At 42.3% G+C, this 22,576-nt stretch overlaps 3 protein-coding genes across 7 annotated transcripts in view; 2 read left to right on the top strand and 1 right to left on the bottom strand.

Annotated features, from left to right (window-relative positions):
- The window catches only part of lipt1 (lipoyltransferase 1), an 11,207-nt gene extending 3,230 nt beyond the window's left edge, over positions 1-7,977 (top strand). Inside the window, exons 1-4 of one of the 5 annotated variants that reach the window (XM_044344388.1) lie at positions 2,196-2,288; positions 4,083-4,661; positions 6,093-6,314; positions 7,548-7,977. In XM_044344388.1, the coding sequence (XP_044200323.1) occupies positions 4,148-4,661; positions 6,093-6,314; positions 7,548-7,960 (1,149 nt within the window). In that variant the 5' untranslated portion in view covers positions 2,196-2,288; positions 4,083-4,147 and the 3' untranslated portion in view covers positions 7,961-7,977. Of the gene's footprint in view, positions 1-2,195; positions 2,289-2,321; positions 2,479-4,082; positions 4,662-6,092; positions 6,315-7,547 lie in introns of those variants that run through there. The other 4 variants (XM_044344391.1, XM_044344390.1, XM_044344392.1 and 1 more) reach the window with 4 other exon arrangements.
- The window catches only part of LOC122976634, a 24,149-nt gene extending 13,993 nt beyond the window's left edge, over positions 1-10,156 (bottom strand). Inside the window, exons 1-2 of the mRNA XM_044345213.1 lie at positions 9,745-10,156; positions 815-974 (exon numbers count right to left, since the gene is read on the bottom strand). The gene's annotated coding sequence lies outside the window, so the exon portion shown is untranslated. The remainder of the gene's footprint in view (positions 1-814; positions 975-9,744) is intronic.
- eif5b (eukaryotic translation initiation factor 5B) lies at positions 9,346-22,576 on the top strand. Its single transcript, XM_044344444.1, has 26 exons — positions 9,346-9,476; positions 11,076-11,192; positions 11,293-11,356; positions 11,475-11,660; positions 12,461-13,016; positions 13,816-13,949; positions 14,039-14,116; positions 14,210-14,360; positions 15,177-15,269; positions 15,380-15,466; positions 15,561-15,620; positions 15,713-16,005; positions 16,089-16,196; positions 17,007-17,117; positions 17,224-17,291; positions 17,721-17,862; positions 17,970-18,101; positions 18,208-18,390; positions 18,505-18,666; positions 19,816-19,947; positions 20,034-20,165; positions 20,514-20,590; positions 20,715-20,879; positions 21,047-21,185; positions 21,260-21,421; positions 21,703-22,576. The coding sequence occupies exons 1-26, from the start codon at positions 9,442-9,444 to the stop codon at positions 21,808-21,810; spliced, it is 3,675 nt and encodes a 1,224-aa protein (XP_044200379.1). The 5' UTR covers positions 9,346-9,441; the 3' UTR covers positions 21,811-22,576.

Below are 22,576 nucleotides of genomic sequence, written 5' to 3'. Positions count from 1 at the left end.
CGTTATTGTCTCAACGTGGACACTTCTGAGTTGTTATTGTCTCTATATAGACACCTCTAAGTTGTTATTGTCTCTATATAGACACCTCTAAGTCGTTATTGTCTCTATATGGACACCTGTGAGTCATTATTGTCTAACATGGATGCCTGTGAGTCATCTTTGTCTCTATGTGGACACCTGGAAGTCACTATTTTCTCCAGCTTCTCTAGTTTACTGACAGCATTTAAATTTTCCGAAACATGACAGTGTTTAAACTGGTGTTATTAAATTTCAGCGTTTAGTGAAATGTTTAAGTCAACATGTAACAGTTTGTCTTCTGTAACTGACGACATACAGACCGCACAGCAGCTGTGCGTGCCTATATGACTAAGTGTGAATGTGAGATAACGAGACACTTCTAAGAATTCGCGCCCAGAGACGATTAAAATGCACCTTCTCTTAAAGTGACACCCTCTTGTTCTAGATGTGAAAACTGACTTTCACATGAAAACTAATACCGATCTGAGTTGTTAGTATTTTGTTGTTCATAAGCAGCTAACAGGCAGAACTTCACAGACATTTCTGATTTTTTTAAAATTTGTTTTTAAATTTGATGTGGAACTGTGGTCACATTTGGGTCATTTCCTCTTCAATCTGTCAGCAGCATAGAGATATTTGAAATGAAATGTATAAATCACAGACTATATAGCAGATTTATAGTGTTGCATCTGACAAATGAAAGATGTAAAGAGGGATAAAAAACAAGCAGAGTGTCATAGTACTGATCTTACATTTAGCTTAACATTTAAAATCTTAAGGGAAAATAACCTCTCACCTGAAACATCATCGACTCCGACTGACTGACTCTGTGTGAGTGTGTGTGAGTGTGAGTGTGAGTGTGAGTGTGTTGTCAGGATGTGGTCACATGTTCTTCCTCTCTCTGGTCGTCTCTTTAGACACTCTGCTTCTTCCTCATCTCATGACGATGTCAGACACTGAGGAGACAGAAGAGCTTAAAAAAACTAACAATGAAAAAATGACCAAAAATATTTATATAATAAAATTAGTTTTAATCAGTGAATTCTGTTCTTTATATGATGTTATCAGTATGGATATATGTTCAGAATTAAAACAGAAATTAAGTTTTCTCTTGTTATATGATCATCCAAAACCTCCATAAAACTATTTTTTAAGTTGCTGTTTTTCCATTATGTTTCCCAAAACTCAAGAAAATGTATTAATTCAAAATTTGCTAAATAACTGATGAGATCTTTGGGATTTAATTAATTAATTGGCTCCTACTTTACTGACTCTTTCATGTGAGAAAAAAAGACTAACAAGCTTTTTATTGTTTTCTCTAGAATTCATGTATCCTATTCTACATTCTCATTTATTTTTTATTTCATTATTTTATATTCAGACAAAGATCTGTCATGTTGGGCGGCTGTGGCTCAGGAAGTAGAGTGGTTCAATCTCTGGCCATCAGTGTGTGTGTGTGTGTGTGTGTGTGTGTGTGTGACAGAGAGAGAGAGAGAGAGAGAGAGAGAGAATGGGGGAGTGAGCAATAGCAACAGCATGGCAGCCATCAGTCTATGAATGTGTGTGAATGGGTGAATGTTGCATGTAGTGTAAAGCGCTTTGAGTGGTCGGTAGACTAGAAAAGTGCTTTATAAATGCATTAGATTAATGTCCAATCCGTCATCACTCTGCGCCGCTTTACTGTAGATCATGTAGATTGATTTTGGTTGAGGGTCGGAACATTTCTCCGGCAGATCGCAGCGCTGCACGGCGACTTTACAGTTAGGGACCGAGGTCAGAGCCAAGTGTCAAGGTACAAACAATCAAACCGGAAAAGCTTTTCTTGCTATTTTAAGCTTCACAATAAAGGCACTGTGCTGTTCAACGTGTAATCGAGAATGCACTAAATGTACATACATAATAATAAAATAGCAGTTTAGCCTTTGGTGTAATTTGGTGTAGAATCGTACATACATACATCACATTTAACAACAAACTAACTGATCATACAGAGATATTAACAGAGAGAAATAAAGACTAAATAGAAATAAAAAACTACATGTATATAGTGTATTTAACGAAAACGTTTTCATAACCGTCTTTCCTTTAACATATACTGACACACAATAATCAGCCTGATTGAAGAACGTAAACTCCTCCACAGGTCGTTGAAATTTATTTGGTAATTTGTAGTTTGTGGCTGTCGCCGCCTTTGTTTTGAAGGCCGAGGGCGGAAGTTATTTGTCTTTTGTCTCTTCTGACGTCACCGGCTCGGTTCTTCTTCGGTTCAGGTCAGAATGAGAGAAACCGTCCTCAGCTTTATTTTCATACATTATGTCAAACTGTTTTGTTAACGACTGTTTGTTTAAATTGAAATAATTAAAGTTTCGGTTTGTCTTTTAATGGCGCGAAGAGAATTTACAGCGAAGCTAATGCTAAAGCTAACTACAGGCTCTTCCGGTGTAGTTTACTGTAGGATGGGTCAGTGATGTCATTTACTGAAGTAGTTTATAAAAACTAAATCTGTAGTTCATGAAAGACAAATGAAACTAACAACAGCTTCTTAAAATGAGCCGATATGTGACTGTAAACTGATATAAAGCTTCCAGGAATTATCTGTAATGTCATTTTATTCTGATTTTAGTGAAAACAGAGACTGTGTACAGTTGATACTTTAAATTAATTAGCTAATTTAATTAGTTGTCAGTTGCAGACAAATTGGTAGTTTGTTTACATGCAGGCGTTTAATGCAATTTATATTATTATTATATTACTTTTCTAGTCATGTAATAACAATAAATGAATATTTTTCTGAATTTAAAAGGGACCGTTCTTCTTAATAAGATTCCTCCAAGACAGTGGTTCTCAAAGTGGGGTCCAGGGACCCCCAGGGGTCCTTGAGGGGATTCCAGGGGGTCCCCAGCAAAAAGGGGAATGATTTATTTCCACTATAATTCCATCCATAAGTAACACAATGTGACTGTTTCGGTCATGGGCTTCATACACCTTCAGTAATAAAACATCTAAAAGCAAAAATGTTACCAGACAGGGGTCCCTGGTCTAATGTGTGTCCATTTAGGGGTCCTTGATGTGAAAAAGTTTGAGAACCGCTGGTCTAGGAGTCAACAACAGTTTATAAAGTTAATGCAATTAGATGAACCAAATTCAAATAGTTTCAGAATTTGTCCCAGATTTACAGCTGTAATTACCTGCAGCTGGAGTGTCTACAGCTGTAATTACATGTCAACTCCACAGGATTTTACATTAAAATGCATTCAGACATAGGAAATATATCAATGAAAAATATAATTAATACAGCCTGAACAATGATAGATTTTTGTGACTGATACTGAAGACATTATAACAAAACTTTGGCCAATATTTTGGTTCTCACTTAAGTACATAACATAAAAAGTCCAAATTCTCTGATTCTCTGATTCCAGCTTCTTAAATATGAATATTTTCTGGTTTCTTTAGTCCTTTATGACCGTAAACTGAATATCTTTGGGTTGTGGACAAAACAAGACATGTGAGGACGTCATCTTGGTCTTTGGGAAACAATGATCAACATTTTTCACCATTTTCTGACATTTTATAAACCAAACAACTAATCGATTAATCAAGAAAATAATCGGCAGATTAATCAATAATGAAAATAATTGTTAGTTGCAGCCCCAGCTGTAACGCTTATTTTATTGTATATAGTAAAACATAAATAATATTAGTAGATAATATTAATATATAAATAATCTTTAGAGAAAAGTCTGAGCTGGCAAATGTTTTATCAGACCAACAGTCCAGAACACAAATCTACAGTCTAAAAGACAGAAAAGCAGCTAATCTAATTCCAAATTATTGGAACTTTTGCTTAACCAATGACTTTAACACTTAATCAGTTATCAAAGTTGTTTTCTGTCAGTTGATGAATCAGTTCAGCCTTAAATCACTTCTTTCAGAAAAAAATGCACCAAACATCTTTTTTTTAATATTTGCACAAAAAATAAGTGAACTGTAAAAAGGTTTTTAAACTGTTTTTATGAAAAATATTTGGTTTTAACATGTAGTTTTCCTCTCATTGTTATTAGACGTGGATCTTTTTCTCGCTCTAGATGTTTCAAGCATGTGGAGGTGAAGAGGAACCGTAAACGCCATGATGTCACACATCAGAAGGACGTTGTCTCTTCTCAGAGGCTGTTCAGGTGTTTGCAGGTGTCAGACTCGTACCTGCAGCAGTCTGTTGACGGCCTCTGGCGGTGACGCGTCAGGGTTCGTCCTGCTCTCCCGGTCCACAGACGTTTATCAGAACCTGGCTTTGGAGGACTGGATCGACGCCAAGGTGGACCTGCAGCAGCGTAGCATCCTGCTGCTGTGGAGGAACCGGCCAGCCGTGGTCATCGGACGCCACCAGAACCCCTGGACTGAGTGCAACCTGCCAGCCATGAGGCGGGCAGGGATCCCTCTGGCCCGCAGGCGGAGCGGCGGCGGGACGGTCTTCCATGACCTCGGGAACCTCAACCTGACCTTCTTCACCTCCAAGAAGGCGTACGACCGGCAGAGGAACCTGAAGGTCGTCACAGAGGCGCTGAGGAAGCTGCGACCTGAGCTGGACGTCCAGGCCACCGACAGATTCGACATTTTATTGAAAGGACACTACAAGATCTCAGGTACTGAACTCTAAGCAGGGCCCTAGACCAGATTTTAGATCGGAGTCCCCAAAAAAGTGCAACCTCCAGAATTCACACTAAAATCAACTGCCACAATGGTTCCTCCAGTCCTCCCAGTCCTCCAGACAATAAGACAAGTGGGGGTCAAGGTGTCATCCAATGAGTGTTTGGTGGCATTTTGCCTGAAGTAGCACATGAAGGTTGGTGACTGAACAGTAAGGCTTTGGAAAATCAAACCAGATGAAAATCCATGCAAGTTAATGGGGGAAGACGTTAAGAAAGGAGACCCCCACTTGGCGACCTGTGCCACATCCAGACCCCCACTTCAAGAAGTGAGAGAATAGGAAACGTGTAGCAGGAAGACGTTTGTGTCTTTCAGGCGTCTGATGTAGAAACATTTAAAGGTGAGCTGATGCTCGACACGTCAGGAACGTCTTTACATCCATAGATCCTGATCTGTTTAACCCTTTGTTTCTCTTTTAGGTGGCAGATTTTAACTTTTAACTGTAGATAAACTGCTGCAGACAGAAACTCACGTTTTTAATGTGATGCTTCTTGCGGCAGCACAGAGAGGTCACGCTGAGTAAAAATATCACGTTGAGAAAAGTTGTTTAGATTAGTTTGAAGATAAAAATGTGCTTTCTCATCACAAAACACTTCTTGTTATGATGTGAGGAGCTTTCATTGTGAAACATGAGTAATTACAGAAATTACAATACAGAAATTAGAGAAACATCCAATCAAAGAGCTTCAAATTCTTCTGCTTTTGTAGAATTTATTAAATAATTTAAAGGATAATTCCGGTTTATTATAACTTGAGTCTGATTTGGTAGGTTTTTCGATTTTTATCAATAATTACAACATTGTGATCAATAAGAAGAAGTCTGACACATCGGAAACTACAGATGAAATTAAAGAAGAAGAAATTAAAAGAAAATGAATCAACAGCGATTTTGATAATCGTTTTGATTAATCGTTAATCAAAATGGTTCACTTGTATTTAGTTTAGATTGATGAGAAAATGTGATTGATTAGATAAAGAGTCAGAATCATCACAAGTAGTCAGTTAGTTGTTTAGTTAATCAATAGCAAATTATAATTTTAAGTTATTTCTCAACATTCACACAAACAAACATTTGAAGATGGCACCTTGGACTTTTCACTGTTTTTGATCGATTGATTAAAAAAAAAATGTGACTAATCAATCGAAAACAATCATTAGTTGAGTTATCAGAGAACTCCAGATTCAAAAGGTCGACTTTATAAGAAATATCGATCAATTCAAGTTTCAATTTGGGATCAATTCAGCTCATTTTGATTTGCTTTGTCTACATTTTCAAAAATATTTAGATTTGAACCATAAAGACCAAATTCAGTTGTTGTTGTTGTTTTTATTGTTGTTGTTTTTATTGTTGTTGTCGTCGTCTCCAGGCAGCGCGTCCAGACTCAGCAGGAAGTCGTCGTACCATCACTGCACTCTGCTGCACTCCGCCGACCGCTCCGCCCTCGCCGACGTGCTCCGCCCCTCCTGCCCCGGTATCCACAGCAACGCCACGCCCAGCGTCCCCTCACCTGTCGCCAACCTGGTGGACCACGCCCCCTCGCTGCAGTGGGAGGAGCTGCTGGACGCACTGGCGGACCAGTACAATGCAGGTACTGGTTTACTGGAGAGAAAAACATCAACAGGACGATAATGTGATAGATCGACGAGGCCCCCTGCTGGTCAGATACTGTCACTGCAGCAGCAGACGAACTCATGATTTAGGGCTTCTTCTATTAACCTATTGATTATTTTCTGGATTGATCGATTAGTTTGATCTGTAAAATGTCTTGTTTTGTCCACAACACAAAGACATTCAAGTTTACTGTCAGAGAAGTTTAAAGAAACCAGAAAATATTCACATTTGAGAAGCTGGAATCAGAGAATTTGGACATTTTTACCAAAAAAAAAAAATCACTCAAAACAGTTATTCAATTATCAAAATAGTAATTTTCTGTCGTTCGACTCATCGTTGCAGCTCTAAATTATTTCTTGTTAAACTGGTAAAAGACGGCAAAGCACGTATAATAAAGTAGAACCAAGGAAAAATACACATTTATGCTCATTAAATAGAACATAAAATTAACTCGGCAAGAACTGTCACCCCTTAATTAATCTTTATTACTGTTCTAATTAAACTGTAAATTAATTAGAGATCAAACTAGAAGATACAGGAGCTAATATTTATGTGTTTAATTAAAATGAGAACAGTTTTTACTCATGAAGAGACGTTACGCTGCGTTCAAGTCATATCGGACTTATCGAAATGAAACCAAACAACAAGCACAAGCTGCTTTTACAGAAATCATTTAGTTGCAACCAGACGACTGCAGGTGATGTATGTTTCGGTTCAGGCGTCGATGCGAGTCAGGAAGTTCACTCTGACGTACTGTTTAGTTCATTTAAGAGCAGTAAAATTCATTCTCTTCTCCTCATGTGACCCAGAATATACAAACATGGAAATATTTTTGTGCATCTTATTCAGAAATGTCGCATTCAAGTACATTAATTAAAATAATGATGGCTGTTCTCCTGTTTTATGTAACAAAGGACTTTAATATAATGTGATTGTAAATGTTTTTTTCTCCATAAACAAACAGTATAAAACCTAAAGAATAAACTCTCTCTGCTCCCTGAAAGCTTCATTAATGATTAATCACACTTTTATTAATTAGATTTGAAGTTCAGACGTTTGGTTTAGAGATTAATTATGACTGAAGGGTCATAATTAATATCCTGCTGGATGCTGAGAGACTGATGATGATGAGTTCAAAGTCAATATGTTGCTGTCGGAGATGTGACAGCGAGTGACGAAGAGTTAATTGCTCTCATCTTTCCATCCTCAGAGTTTGGCTTCTGCTCCGCGGCGACCTTCGTTAACCCCGCTGACGAGTCTGCGTTTCCTGGTCTGAGCAGAGCGGCGACAGAGCTGCGTGGTTGGGAGTGGACGTTCGGGAAGACGCCTAAATTCAGCGTCCAGACGCTCCTGGACCTGACAGACGTCGCATCATCAGCTCGCAGCTCCGCCCGGCTGCATATGGAGGTGAAGAACGGCGTGATCGAGAGCTGCGAGCTGGACGTTCCTGCAGACTGGCTGCCGCAGCGGCTGAGCGGCGAGCTGAGCGGCGTGCTGGTCGGAGAGCGGTTCTGTCCTCACCGGACGGCCGCAGGTGTTTCTGCGCTGCTGCGGTCTGAGAGCGGCGAGCTGCACCACAGACTGCACAACCTGTGTGACGCTGTGGTGTCTGTCATGGGCTGAATAAACCTCAAACTACACCAGGAGTCCATTTCCTTTCTTTTTTATTAAAGTTTCTTTTAGTTTATTGGAATTAAATGTGTTGAATTAAACGTTTCGGCCCTATCGTGTCTTCTTCAGGCAGTTTTTTGATGAATAATCAGCATTTACCTCCATTTTTCTTATAAATATTAAAAATATTTAATGATTTTATACATGAGGACAAAAGTCTGTGAAAATCAGTTTAAAGTGATCCTTTAAATACCCTTCAGGGTGTAAATTACACTCTAAATGATGGTTCTTCATCTATATGTATGAATGTTATTATTATTTATTTTTTTTACAGCTATTTTGTTTACGCTGTTCAATGTCAGGAACTTTTTTCCAAATGAGGAAAAAAAGTTTATAATTGTCGAATTTTTATTTATGATTGTGGTTAAAATTATTAACATTTTCACGTTTTAGTGACAAAACATGAAAACAGTGAACATTCAAGAATTAAAGTCAGTGTGAAACATTAAAACATCTGATAAGAAACGAGAGTAATAAAATCTGTTGATTAATTTATTATCGATCATATAATTGTTGATCAAAAACATGACTATAAAACCTCAGACCGAACATGTCACAGGACGCATGCGCAGTGCTGCCGGAGAGCCATGCGTGCTGCTAGGAGCTCAGTAGAAAGAGAAAAAAAGAAGAGGCATCACTCTGCTGTTTCCTCCGGGAACCAAACGCTGCTCTAATTTACTGCAGGAACGTTGGTGACACGTGATAACTGGTCTTTTATCACATTTTATTTTTTTTATATTGTACAGATATATTTTAGTTAAAAATCTCATTCAGTCATTTTATTCCTGTTTTTTTATTCTATTTCTTTAATGCAGTGTATTTATTCTAATATCATCTGATGTTATTTTTGATTATTATTATTATTGTATCCCATTAAAGATACGTTCATACTGATATTTGCCTGCTTTGGGCTCTATAATTGTACACTTATGGTGTTTTTTTTTATTTTGATATCACATTTTTAATAAATAAAGAGACATTACTTTAGATTTGACATATATACATTAGTAATAATAATAATAACTTCATTTGTACAGCATTTTCTTAAAACCATGTTTACAAAGTGCTTTACGTACAATAAAACCTAAAGAGACAGTGATGTAAAATTACCACAATTAAATAAATCATAGAAAGATTTTTTAAAAAAAGATGATAAAACAATAATAGTATTGATAAAAATAGGAATACTACGTCATACAAGAGATAAGCAGATCCAAAAACAAATAAAAAACAAATAAAAACAGTTGGAACTTAACGTGTTCATGCATCTGTGTCGATAAAAAATAAAGAAAAGAAAAAATAATAACTTTGAAGGAAAAGTAGCGGAGTGAGTCCTCCTCACTGTGACAGTAACTAGACGATCTTTGTCCGGTGTAGCCGTGTCGGCCAGCAGCGGAGAGCGAACCGGAGAACCGGACACCCGCAGCGGCAGGATGGGCAAAAAACAGAAGAAATCCGGAGAGGACAGGTAGAGAAAACACCGCGACAGCTGTCCACACCGACACCCGGCGGCAGCGAGCTTTCCTGCCCGGTTAAAATCCGCAACACCGGCCCGCTAACCCCGACGCCGCTGGTGGCTGCGTTAGCTTAGCGGCTAGGTGCGCTAGCTGATGCTAACCACGAGTCAGCGGACGCGTGAGTGCAGGTGCGGGTTTAAAACAGCCCGGAAACGGTTTAAAGGCAATTACGCAACACGTACGCAGGCCGAAACTTCTGCGGGGTTCACCTGGGCTCACCTGAACCTGTAGGACCCCCGTCACAGCTTCGTGTTTGTCGGTGTTAGCCTGATTAGCCGGCTGTTAGCTCCTCTCAGGTCCGACAAGCTCCAAAGTGGGGTTAAATTTAACCCTGACAGCCGCTTAAAACGTCCATTAAACTCTGTTTAATCAGCGCTAAGTTGGACTCGTGTTAATTTGTTGCTAAATGCGAACAAGAGTCCGCTTAGTGACTGACAGCTGCTAGTAAAGCTGATGTAATACTGCGGAGCTAGTTAGCTGCTCACCTCATTATTTATCTATTAAATTATGTCCCAACACACCTGAGATTCATACTGACAGGTAATAATAATAATAATAATACAATACTGCCAGTACAGCAGTGTAGAAATACTCCATCATAAGCATGAAATAATGCTACTGAAGTAAAAATATTAAACTACACACTGTTCAAACTGATTTTATTCTTTATTTCTTCATTGATTTACCATCAAAAAAACTCTCAACTGGAAACGGAATCATTATTTACTTTTAAGTGATTAAAACCAAAACTCTATGAAACTCTTGTGTTGCAGTTTAATAAAGATGAATAAAGTCACCTGCTTTAATTCATAAAGTTTAAACAACTTTCCCTCATCGATTCATCTTTAAATGATCTCTTGATGCATCGATTCATTGTTTAATCTATTAAAAGTCTAAAAATAGTCAAAGAAATGATCACTACAGTCCAAAACCTTAAAGGTTTTCACTTTACTGTCATATGACAAACAGCAGAATTAACTCTTTTATTATTATATGTACAGAGGTGGAAGAACTGATCAGATCCTTTAAGTAAAAGTATTAATACATCAATGTAAAAATACTCCTTAACAAGTAAAAGTCCTGCATGAAAAGTCCTACTTAAGTAGAAGTATTATAGAAGTATATATTTGATCTTTTCTTCATCAATTTACATAAAAAAACTTGATTAATTAATAAAAACAGTAAGTAAATGTTGACGACAGTCCAGAAACCTTAAAGATATTCAGTTTACTGTCATATGACACATGAGAGACGCTGAAACCAGCAGCAGAAGAAGAACTCAGATCCTTTAAGTAAAACACAGATGCAGTAAAAGTACTCCATTAGAAGTAAAAGTACTCCAGTATAAGTAAAAGTACTGCGTGCCGGCTGTGTCAGAGGTCTGATGGAGAATAAAAGGTTGTGAAGAAAGCGGAGCGTCAGCAGCTTTTCATTGACTCACACACACACAGTTGATCTTTGTGTGAGCGAGAGGCGGAACTGAACGATCTGTCACCGTTTCACTCTGTCCTTCATTTTAAAAAGTGATTGATTTATTGATCCGTCCTCAGTGCCAAAGATGACAGCATCGACATCGACGCTCTGGCGGCGGAGATCGAAGGAGCCGGAGCCTCCAAGGAGCCGAAAGGGAAGAAGAAGAAGAAAGGAGCCAAGAAGGACGACTTCGAGTACGACACTCTTGTTTTTTCTTCTTCTTCTCTTCCTCTTTCTTTTATTCTTCATCTTGTGTTTGAGTCGTCTTCTAACCCGCCGTCTCTCCTCCTGCAGTGAGGACGACATCCTGAAGGAGCTGGAGGAGTTGTCTCTGGAGGCTCAGGGAGGCAAAGCGAAGGTAAACAGACGTGTTCGTCCGCCGTCTTCCTGTCCAGACAGGAAACAGAACTATTGATGATCAGAGTTTTTGTAAAATAAACGTCTTCATCGTCTCTCTTCATCGTCTCTCTGTGCAGAAAACAGACGCCGCCGAGGACGAGGAGGTGGTCGAGCCTCCCAAACCCGAGAAGAAGAAGACCAGGAAGGGGAAGAAGGGGGGAGGAGCCAGCCCCGAGGAGGAGGAGGAGGAGGGTGACGACGGCGGCGAAGGTGAAGGTCAGGACGATGACGAGAGGAACGGAAAGCAGAAAGAGAAGAAGAAGGTGAGTTCATCTGTGACAAAGATGTTTGCAGACATTTTATGGACTAAACAATTTATCGATTAATCAATAAGATAATCAATAGATTAATGGAGTCGTCATTTTTAACTGCTGGTTGAAGTATTTAATCCTAAAAAGACTCGTCACAGTAGTTGATGTCAGACTGGAACAGATTTAACAGAATTAACGCTGCAACTAATGAGTAACATCATTATTGATTATTGGAAGTTACTTTATTTGGTCTATAAATCATCAGAAAACAGTGAAAATAAACATAAAATGTCTGAATTTCAGATTGTTTTTCAATCAGAACAAAACAAAATCAATTTATTAAAATGTAAGACAAAGAAAATCAGAAACGTCTCAGGAGATTACAGAATAAAAGTCAGTTCCTTAACAAAATAAAAGACCTTAAAAGGTTTTAAGACGTCTTAAACTTCCTGTCTGGAGGTGTTGAATGTTTCCTGTTTCCTTCTGTAACATCAGCTGTTTGTGTTTGATGCTGCAGCTGAGACGATGTGTTTCCTGTCAGTCATCTGAGTTAAAACAGATGTGAAGTTCTGGCAGAAATGTCAATCAATCAATCAATCAATCAATCAATAATTATATGTTTTTGTCTCTTTGACCAGTTTGACGGTGAAAAACGGATGAAATTTAATTTAATGTGTCGTTAAAACGTCTTGAATCTAATCAGGTGACGATGCAGAAACTCTGCTGATTAACTGATCGATCTGATTGACGACTTGTTGCAGCTTTGATACATTAAACAGCGTCATGTATTAACCTCCTCTGTGCTCCTGCAGGCGCCTCCTGCTGCGCCTCCCTCCGACTCCGACGAGGAGAGCACCTCCCGCTCTCGCCTCAAGACCAAAGGAGCAAAGAAAGGAGGCAAAAAAACATCAGGCTCCAACGACGACGACGACCAGGACGAAGATGAAGGCGTGAGAAGAGGAGGAGGAGGAGGAGGAGGAGGAGGGAAGGAGGACGAGTCGGACGAGGAGGAGGAGGAGGAGTTCACCTCCAGGCGAGACAGGAAGAAGAAGAACAAAGGCAAGGCGGCGAAGGCGGAGAGCGAGGACGAGGAGGATCAGCAGGAGGAGGACGGCGGCGGCTTCAAGATGAAGACGGCGGCGCAGAAGAAGGCGGAGAAGAAGGAGAGAGACAGGAAGAAGAAGGAGGAGGAGAGGCTGAGGCAGAAGAAGATGAAGGAGAAGGACGCCAGCGTGGAGGTCAAGAAAGAGCCGGAGAAGACGACAGCAGAGGCCACGCCCCCTCAGCCGGCGCCAGCAGCAGCAGCAGCAGCAGCGGCGGCGGCGGCAGCAGCGGACGAACAGGAAGGGGCGGAGCCAGCAGCAGAGGGTAAGATGGCCGTTAGAGCTGAAACGTTCTCGTATCAGGAGCCGAATTTATGAATCTTCTCAGACAGGAAGTGACTCGCCGAAAGTTGTCAGTGACGCGTTTTTTTAGAACGAAGAAGAAAAAACGTTTCATCGACCTTCTTCAGTCGTTTCTCTGCTGATAGCTCGTATTCATCAAACCTCTCAGACTTTATGAAGCGTCGCCTGTCAGTCAGGACGACGAATCCTCAGACAGAGTGAGACGTCGCTGTTTGACGACACTCAGAACCAGGAAGTAGAAGCTACGACGGCGAGTCGTTGCATCACACATATTTACAAAGAATAAACAAGACAAATATAAAAATATAAAGAGATAAAGAGTGCAGAATGTGAGCAATATAAACGAGGTGCAGGTGTGGGGTGATGGTGTATTCGGGTGTTGAGGAGCACAAAGCGCCGCCATCGTCTCATAGATACGAACACTTCACCTTTAACCTCATTTAACTTCCTGTTTATGTCTGTCGAGGGAAGTGTTTGATTTGTGTCGTGACCACAGACGCTCGTATTGAATATTACAGTCTGGAGTCAGATTTACCTTCTAGTAATAAACGAGTAGCTGCGTTTACAGGCTACGGAGGTTAAATGACGTCAATATAACAACATAATCTAAATGTTTATATTTTATTATTTATATGTAAGTTTGATAAAAAAGAACTAAAACCTCAAACAAAGAAACTATTTTTCCTTTCAATAAACTGAACATTTCTCTCTGTAATCAATAAATCTGACACCACCACTTCTTCTTCTTCTTCTTCCTGCAGAGGAGGCCGAGGGCGACAAGAAGAAGAAAGACAAGAAGAAGAAGAAGGGAGAGAAGGAGGAGAAGGAGAAGAAGAAGGGACCCAGCAAGGCCACGGTGAAGGCCATGCAGGAAGCTCTGGCCAAGATGAAGGAGGTGAGGTATTGTGGGTATTGTGGGCGGTGAATGAGGCATGCTGGGAGTTGCGGTCTTCAGATGTAAGAAGGTGTTGGTTGTGTTTGTAGGAGGAAGAGCGAGCCAAGAGGGAGGAAGAGGAGCGGCTGAAGAGGCTGGAGGAGATGGAGAAGCAGAGGCTGGAGCAGGTAGGACACTGAGCACCTCCTCCGTTTGTTTCTGTTTGACCTCCTCTGTAAGTCTTGACCTTTGACCTCTCGGCTGACCCCCCCCCCCGTTAGGAGCGACTGGAGCAGGAGCGAAAGGAGAAGAAGAAGCAGAAGGAGAAGGAGAGGAAGGAGCGTCTGAAGAAGGAGGGGAAGCTGCTCACTAAAGCCCAGAGGGAGGCTCGAGCTCGGGCCGAGGCCACGCTGAAGCTGCTGCAGGCTCAGGGTGAGACTCCCGATTGATTGATCGATTGATTGATTGATTGATCGATTGATTGATTGATTGATTGATTGATTGATTGATTGACACAATGTACTGTAGGAGTCAAAGTCGTGTTAATAAACCAGGTTTTGTCTTTGTTTTTGTCCAGGCAGGAAATAAAAACTCTTCACTCTTTTTACAAAAGTATGACTGTCGATTATCGACAGATTATTGATTAGTTGATCAACAGAAAACTTGTTTGCAGCTATTTTAATAATTGATTAGTTGTTTTAAGTAGTTTTTCAAGAAAAAATGCCAAATATTTGATGGATCCTGGTTCTTAAAATTGAGTAATTGCTTCTTTTCTAGATCTTACATTAAATATTACATTAATTACATTAATTGATTAGTTGTTTGGTCAATAAAATGTCAGAAAATGGTGGAGAAAAAAATGTCCAAGACGACGAATCAAATGTTTTGTTTTGTCCACAACTCAAAGATCTTCAGTTTACTGTCAGAGAGACTAAAGACACCAGAAAATATTCACATTTAAGAAGCTGAATCAGAGAAGTTGAACTTTTCTTTCTTTAAAAATGACTAAAAATGATTAATCAATAATCAAAATAGTTGGTGATTAATTTAACAGGCGGCAGATTTTCAGCTGTGATTCCTCAGAAACGAAGAGTAAATAAGGTAAACTGGTGTCAGTGTCTCCAAATAACGAGGAAGAATGTTCTGTTGTCTTAACGAAGGTCGACTCGATTAAACAGAATCAATCTGGTTTCACACGTTGAGACTAACGAGGTAGAAAAGTTAACGAGTGTTTGTGTCTGTGTTCAGGTGTTGAGGTGCCATCCAAAGACTCGATGCCAAAGAAGAAGCCCGTTTACGGAGACAAGAGGAAGAAGAAGCCCAACGCCCAAACTCCTGAAGGTACCACGCCGCTGCTCGTTAGCGCCGCTGCTCGTTAACTCCTGAGTTCATTAATGCTTCCAGTTATGCGACTAAAATCTTGACTGGTTTTACGTTCTCTCCTTTCTTAGAAACGTCAGAGGTGACGTCGCCCATGTCGGAGACTCCAGAGCCCGTCACCATGGAGACGGAGGCAGAGACGCCGGCCGCAGAGCCAGGTGAGAGGCGTCTTCCAGCGTCGCTTCTTTCTTTCTTCCCAACAGATCTTTATCGAGTTTAACATGTTTTTTTTTTCCTCGTCTCCGTCTGCAGAGGCGAAGCCAGACGTTGCCGTGGACGACTGGGAGGCCATCGCCAGCGACGAGGAGAAAGGTGACGCAGACTTTAAACCGCCGATGACGAGAACCGAAGATGAAGAGTTCTGTGTTTTTAGTATTAAAACTGTTTGTGTGGTCTTTTGTCAGAGTTGAAGAAAGTCCACATCGAGGTGAAGGAGGAGCCCGCCGCGCCGCCTCAGCCCGCCGGCAGCGAGGAGGAGGAGGAAGAGGAGGAGGACGACGAGGATGATGAGGAGGAAGACGAGGAGGAGGAGGAAAGCGAGGAGGGCGAGGACGACGAGAAGGAGGCCAAGGAGGTGGCGGCGGCGGGTCCGGGGAAGAGGAGGCCGGCGAGCGAGGACGAGAGCAGCGAGAGCGAGGAAGACGACGGGCGGACGAAGGAGGAGCGGCTGTACGACCGAGCCAAGAGGAGGATAGAGGTGAGCGACAGGAAACAGAGAGGAGCGAGCGCTCCGCGGCGTTCAGCCCGTCTCTGACCGCAGCCCTCTGTGTGTTGTCATAGAAACGGAGAGCAGAGAACCTGAAGAACATCGACCTGGACACACTGAGAGCGCCGGTGGTGTGTGTGCTCGGACACGTCGACACGGGAAAGACCAAGATCCTCGACAAGGTACGCACCGCTTACCGACTGTTTACTGTTTACTGACTGTTTACTGACTGTTTACTGTTTACTGACTGTTTACCGACTGTTTACTGTTTACTGACTGTTTACTGTTTACTGACTGTTTATTTACTGTTTACTGACTGTTTATTTACTGTTTACTGACTGTTTATTTACTGTTTACTGACTGTTTATTGACTGTTTACTGTTTACTGACTGTTTACTGACTGTTTACTGACTGTTTATTGACTGTTTACTGTTTACTGACTGTTTACTGACTGTTTATTGACTGTTTACTGTTTACTGACTGTTTACTGACTGTTTACTGACTGTTTACTGTTTACTGACTGTTTACTGACTGTTTATTGACTGTTTACTGTTTACTGACTGTTTATTGACTGTTTACTGTTTACTGACTGTTTACTGACTGTTTACTGTTTACTGACTGTTTACTGGCTGTTTACTGTTTACTGACTGTTTACTGGCTGTTTACTGTTTACCGACTGTTTACTGTTTACCGACTGTTTACTGGCTGTTTACTGGCTGTTTACTGTTTACCGACTGTTTACTGTTTACTGACTGTTTACTGACTGTTTACTGACTGTTTATTTACTGTTTACTGACTGTTGACTGACTGTTGCAGTTACTGTCTGACTGTGTTTTATCACTGAAGTAACCCTGCCATGTGTTTTCTGTACGTTGTCTGTATGTTTGCTGTGTGTTGTGTGTTGTGTGTATGTTGTGTGTATGTTGTGTGTATGTTGTGTGTATGTTGTGTGTATGTTGTGTGTGTGTTGTCTGTGTGTTTTCTGTGAGCAGCTGCGACACACACATGTTCAGGACGGTGAGGCCGGAGGAATCACGCAGCAGATCGGAGCCACAAACGTCCCCAAAGAGACGATCGAGGAGCAGACCAGGATGGTGAAAAACGTACGAACACACACACACACACTCTCACACACAAACACACACACACACACTCTCCATGACATCAGCTCCGTGTTGTTGTTTATTAACACGTGTGTTGTTTTTACAGTTTGACAAAGAATCCATCAAGATCCCCGGCATGTTGATCATCGACACACCAGGACACGAGTCCTTCAGGTAAAACACACAACCTAACAATACAATACCCGATTATTGATTATCAATAACATATCGATCACCTTTAAGTCCCAGTTCATCAGCGTTTAAAACACCTGAATATTGCAGCAAATTCATTTAATTCCAAATGAATCACAACTATCACCGAACCTCCAGCTGCACCTGTTTGACCTGGACGAGTGTGTTACTTCCTGGCGTGTGTGTGCGTCCTCGGTAACACCGTGTGTGTGTGTGTGTGTGTGGTTGTGTGTGTGTGTGTGCGTGCGTGCGTGCGTGCGTGCGTGCGTGCGTGCGTGTGGTTGTGTGTGTGTGTGTGTGTGTGTGTGTGTGTGTGTGTGTGTGTGTGTGTGTGTGTGTGTGTGCGTGCGTGCGTGCGTGCGTGCGTGCGTGCGTGCGTGCGTGCGTGTGTGTGTGTGGTTGTGTCGTCAGTAACCTGAGGAACAGAGGCAGCTCTCTGTGTGACATCGCCATCCTGGTGGTCGACATCATGCACGGTCTGGAGCCTCAGACGCTGGAGTCCATCAACCTGCTGAAGGAGAAGAAGTGTCCGTTCATCGTCGCCCTCAACAAGGTCTGCTTCCTGTCCGCCGCCACGTGTTTCTCCCTCCTGTCACTGCTGTTGTTGTTGTTGTTGTTGTTGTTGTTTTCTGATGTTGTTGTTGTTTTGTTTGTCGTCAGATCGACCGTCTGTACGACTGGAAGAAGAGTCCGGAGACGGACGTCGTGGCGACGCTGAAGAAGCAGAAGAAGAACACCAAGGACGAGTTCGATGAGAGAGCCAAAGCCGTCATTGTGGAGTTCGCTCAGCAGGTCATTACATCATCACCCATCAACCAATCACAGCACAGAATATAATAGCAGCAGGTTTTAGGGAAACGATGCGTGTTGCCATAACGACTGTTTGTGTGCCCCTCAGGGTCTGAACGCAGCCTTGTTCTACGAGAACAAAGACCCGCGGACGTTCGTGTCGTTGGTTCCCACCTCGGCCCACAGCGGCGACGGGATGGGGAACCTCATCGCGCTGCTGATCGAGCTCACTCAGTCCATGCTGGCTCGCCGGCTCGCTCACTGCGACGAGCTGCGGGCTCAAGTCATGGAGGTAAAACAGTTCCTGTAAACACGTCGCGTTTCTTCCACAGAGAGCGGCTGAAACGTTCCTGATGATCCGTCCGTGTGTGTGTGTGTGTGTGTGTGTCCGTGTGTGTGTGTTCAGGTCAAAGCGCTGCCCGGGATGGGAACCACGATAGACGTCATTCTGATTAACGGGCGTCTGCGGGAGGGAGAGACCATCATCGTACCCGGCGTGGAAGGACCAATCGTAACGCAGATCAGAGGGCTGCTGCTGCCGCCGCCGCTGAAGGAGCTCAGAGTCAAGGTGAAGAGCAGGAAACTACAAACTGACCTTTTATTATCATAAAATACTGTTAATGAGAAGAAAAAACTAGAAAACTGCTGTTGATTCAGGACGAAGTTAAACAAAGTTCCTGATCACTCGGCTCCACCGCAGCAGCTGCTGTCAGACATTTAAACAAAGTTAAACAAAGTTTTCATGATGTGCACAAATAAAACTACATCTCCCATTAAAAGAACTACAAGTGCAGCAGCTGATCTGTGCTGAGTAAAGACTGAGTGCTGAAAACATAAATATTAATATATAAACTGAAGCTGGATCTTTATTTATTAGTGTAATTATAGATGTTAATGTTAACAGAACCTGGACGTTCAGCTTTGACTCTATTGTGGATAAAAACATTAAAAAGACGAAGATGTTGAGACTGAATTTAAAATGAGGGAAACAATAAAGCAGCTGAAATGAGCTGCAGTGATGATATCTGACATTTAATATGAGGATTAAAGACTCATTGAGATTAGAATAAAACAATAAAAACAATTAAACACTAACAAAACCTTTACAAACCACGTCATCATCTGCAGAAGACCAACAAATTATAAACAATGTTGTCAGTAGTTCTATAAACTATAAACAGGAAAGAAAGCGACAAGAAAACGATGTCATTATACAGAGAAAACAGATGACAAACAGTCAAAAAGAAGAAGAAGAAGATTGAAGGTCTTTGGTAAATGATTCCAGTCTGATGGATGTTTAAACGTGTCTTATTGTGAGTCATGTGACGGTCTCGTCTGAGGGACTGTTGGTTGTTTATCAGCCGACGGCTGCTGGGCGTGACTTCATTCATCTTTTTATCTCGACCCTCCTGCGGCTGCAGATGTTTGTCCTCGAGTCTCCCAGACTGGAGGGAAACACACCGCTTATCATAAAGTATCGACAACAAAGCTGGTTTAGAGGGAAGATACTGTTCTGATTGGTTAATTGAATCACTCGGCTCTCTGTGAAATATTATAACTGGACAACCAATCACAGAGCTGAAAGCAGCATTTTCTTCCCGGCAACCGTGGAGCCGCAAAGATCTGATTGGCTGATGAAGGAGTTCAGTGTTTAGTGAAGTTTACAGTTGTATTGATTGATTAACTGACTGGTTTATTGATCGGTGGTCGTGTGTAGAACCAGTACGAGAAGCACAAAGAGGTGTCGACGGCTCAGGGTGTGAAGATTCTGGGTAAAGACCTGGAGAAGACGTTGGCGGGGCTCCCTCTGCTGGTGGCTCACAAGGAGGACGAGGTCCCCGTCCTGAGGGTAAGACAGACACACACACACACACACACACACACACTCACACACACACACGTATTCCCAGTTCACTGACCGCTGCTGGTTTTCAGGATGAACTGGTGCGGGAGCTCAAACAGACTCTGAGCTCCATCAAACTGGAGGAGAAGGGAGTTTACGTCCAGGCGTCGACACTGGGATCACTGGAGGCTCTACTGGAGTTCCTCCGGACCTCCAAAGTCCCCGTAAGTAACTAAATACATGTACTCGAGTTTATACTTCAACTCTACTACATCAAGCTCATAATACTTATGTACTTTTACTGCAATACTTTAACTACATCAAGCTCATAATACTTATGTACTTTTACTGCAATACTTTAACTACATCAAGCTCATAACACTTATGTACTTTTACTGCAATACTTTAACTACATCAAGCTGACTCAACCGTCATTTGACACATTTCCAGCCTCAAAGTTTGTTCTAAACACATCTGACCTTTGACCTCTATCTGTGTGTGTGTGTGTGTGTGTGTGTGTGTGTGTGTGCGTGTGTGTGCGTGTGTTTGCGTGTGTGTGCGTGTGTGTGTAGTACGCTGGTATCAACATCGGTCCCGTTCATAAGAAGGATGTGATGAAGGCGTCGACCATGCTGGAGCACGACATGCAGTACGTCACCGTCCTCGTCCTCTACTCTTGTTTCTACTCGGCGGTTATTTACTCAATCAATCAGTTTTAGTCTAAAGAATATTATATATAAATATATCATTTTCGTGGTGTTTTTTGCCGGCAGGTACGCGGTGATCCTGGCGTTCGACGTGAAGGTGGAGAGGGAGAGTCAGGAGATGGCCGACAGTCTGGGCGTTCGCATCTTCTCGGCTGAGATCATCTACCATCTGTTCGACGCCTTCACCAAGTACAGAGAGGACTACAAGAAGGCCAAACAAGACGAGTTCAAGTAGGAAAACACGTCGTTCATCACATATTTGATTCTGGAGACACACACGCGGCGTGTTCTGATGTTTTGTTGGACGTGTGTGTGTGTGTGTGTGTGTGTGTCTGTGTGTGTGTGTGTGTGTGTGTGTGTGTGTGTGTGTGTGTGTGTGTGTGTGTGTGTGTGTTCAGGCACGTGGCGGTGTTCCCCGTGAAGCTCCGCGTTCTTCCTCAGTTCATCTTCAACTCCAGAGATCCCATCGTGATCGGCGTCAACGTGGACGCCGGCGTCCTGCGACAGGGAACGCCGCTCTGCGTCCCCAGCAAAGGGGTGAGGATGATGATGATGATGATGATGATGACGTGTGTCTCTGTGCTGGTACTCATAGTAACTGTGTATTTCAGTTCGTGGACATCGGCGTGGTCACCAGTATCGAGGTGAACCATAAGTCGGTGGAGAGCGCCAAGAAAGGTCAGGAGATCTGCATCAAGATCGAACCCATTCCTGGAGAGTCGCCCAAGATGTACGGCCGCCATTTTGAAGCCACTGACATCATCGTCAGCAAGGTGAGAAAGCAAAACTCCTCCGACGCCACGCCCGTTAACGAAGAGAATCTAAACGAGCAGTTTGTTTTTATCGGCGAGCGTCGCTGCTTCTTCTTCTTCTTCTTCGTCTTCTTCTTCTTCTTCTTCTTCTTCTTCTTCTCCTCCTCCATCGAAAAAAGTATCAAAGTATAAATAATCATGAATAAAAGAGAGACGTAGTTATTGCTTTGTGTTATTTTCTAGATCTTTAGCTTCAGTCTGTCGGTCGGCGTTAACGTCGTCGGTGTGTTGGTGTGTTTCAGATCACGCGGGCGTCCATCGACGCGCTGAAGAACTGGTTCAGAGACGAGATGCAGAAGTCTGACTGGCAGCTGATCATGGAGCTGAAGAAAACCTTCGAGATCATCTGAGGGGAGTCGAACACGCACGACGACGACGACGATGACGACGAGGAGACGGCAAAACGGAGGGACAAAAAAATTATTAAAAAAAACAAAAAAAAACAACAACAACAACCGACAAAAACCGAATAGACGTGAAAGTGTTTTTCTGTGAGAAACGAACAGTTTTTTCCACTGTTGTAAACAGTGATAGTTTAGACCACATTTCACACACACACACACACACACACACACACACACACACACACACACACACACACACACACACACTCAGTATTCCAACGTGCCTGTTCTTCAGCTACAACGTTGTGTTACTACTCTTTCTTGTTCTCTGCTCTGATTTGTGGCTGCTGCTGCTTTGTGTCTCCCTCCTTCCCCCCAACCTCCACACCCAGACTGAGGCTAACGAGCTTAACGAGGCCGACCAGTCCCTACAAGGCCAGTCTTGAGCCCGCCCGCCCAGGTGCATTGTGGGATTATATTGAACAGCACCGATTCTGGAGGGGAAAAGAGTTTGTTGTTTTTTTTTTTAAATTTCTTTTCACAAAACACCAAATCATCGAGGCAGCAGTGGCGACGGTCGACTTTAAAAGACTTTGAGGAGTTGACTCAGCGTTGATGGTTTTTTGCTGTGCGGTTTGTCGGCCATGTTGGAGGTGGCACGGCGAGAGGGGAGGGGTGGAATGACAGAGGACGGTCACCTCTGAAATTTTAAACTCTGTTTTTGCTGCAAATGCTGATGTAATAAATTCCCATGATTCTGATGAAACGTGAA

Source organism: Thunnus albacares, chromosome 24, assembly GCF_914725855.1.
Source record: "Thunnus albacares chromosome 24, fThuAlb1.1, whole genome shotgun sequence".
NCBI classification, from domain to species: Eukaryota; Metazoa; Chordata; class Actinopteri; order Scombriformes; family Scombridae; genus Thunnus; species Thunnus albacares.
The sequence above is the reverse complement of the archived record's forward strand: the minus strand, read 5'-3'. Positions and strand labels throughout refer to the sequence as shown.

Excerpts from the sequence above, each read along its gene's own strand:
- eif5b (XM_044344444.1), top strand. The coding sequence starts at position 9,442 with ATGGGCAAAAAACAGAAGAAATCCGGAGAGGACAG. Across the intron at positions 17,292-17,720 it reads CCAGGACACGAGTCCTTCAG|TAACCTGAGGAACAGAGGCA; the intron begins GTAAAACACACA and ends TTGTGTCGTCAG. Across the intron at positions 21,422-21,702 it reads CTGACATCATCGTCAGCAAG|ATCACGCGGGCGTCCATCGA; the intron begins GTGAGAAAGCAA and ends GGTGTGTTTCAG.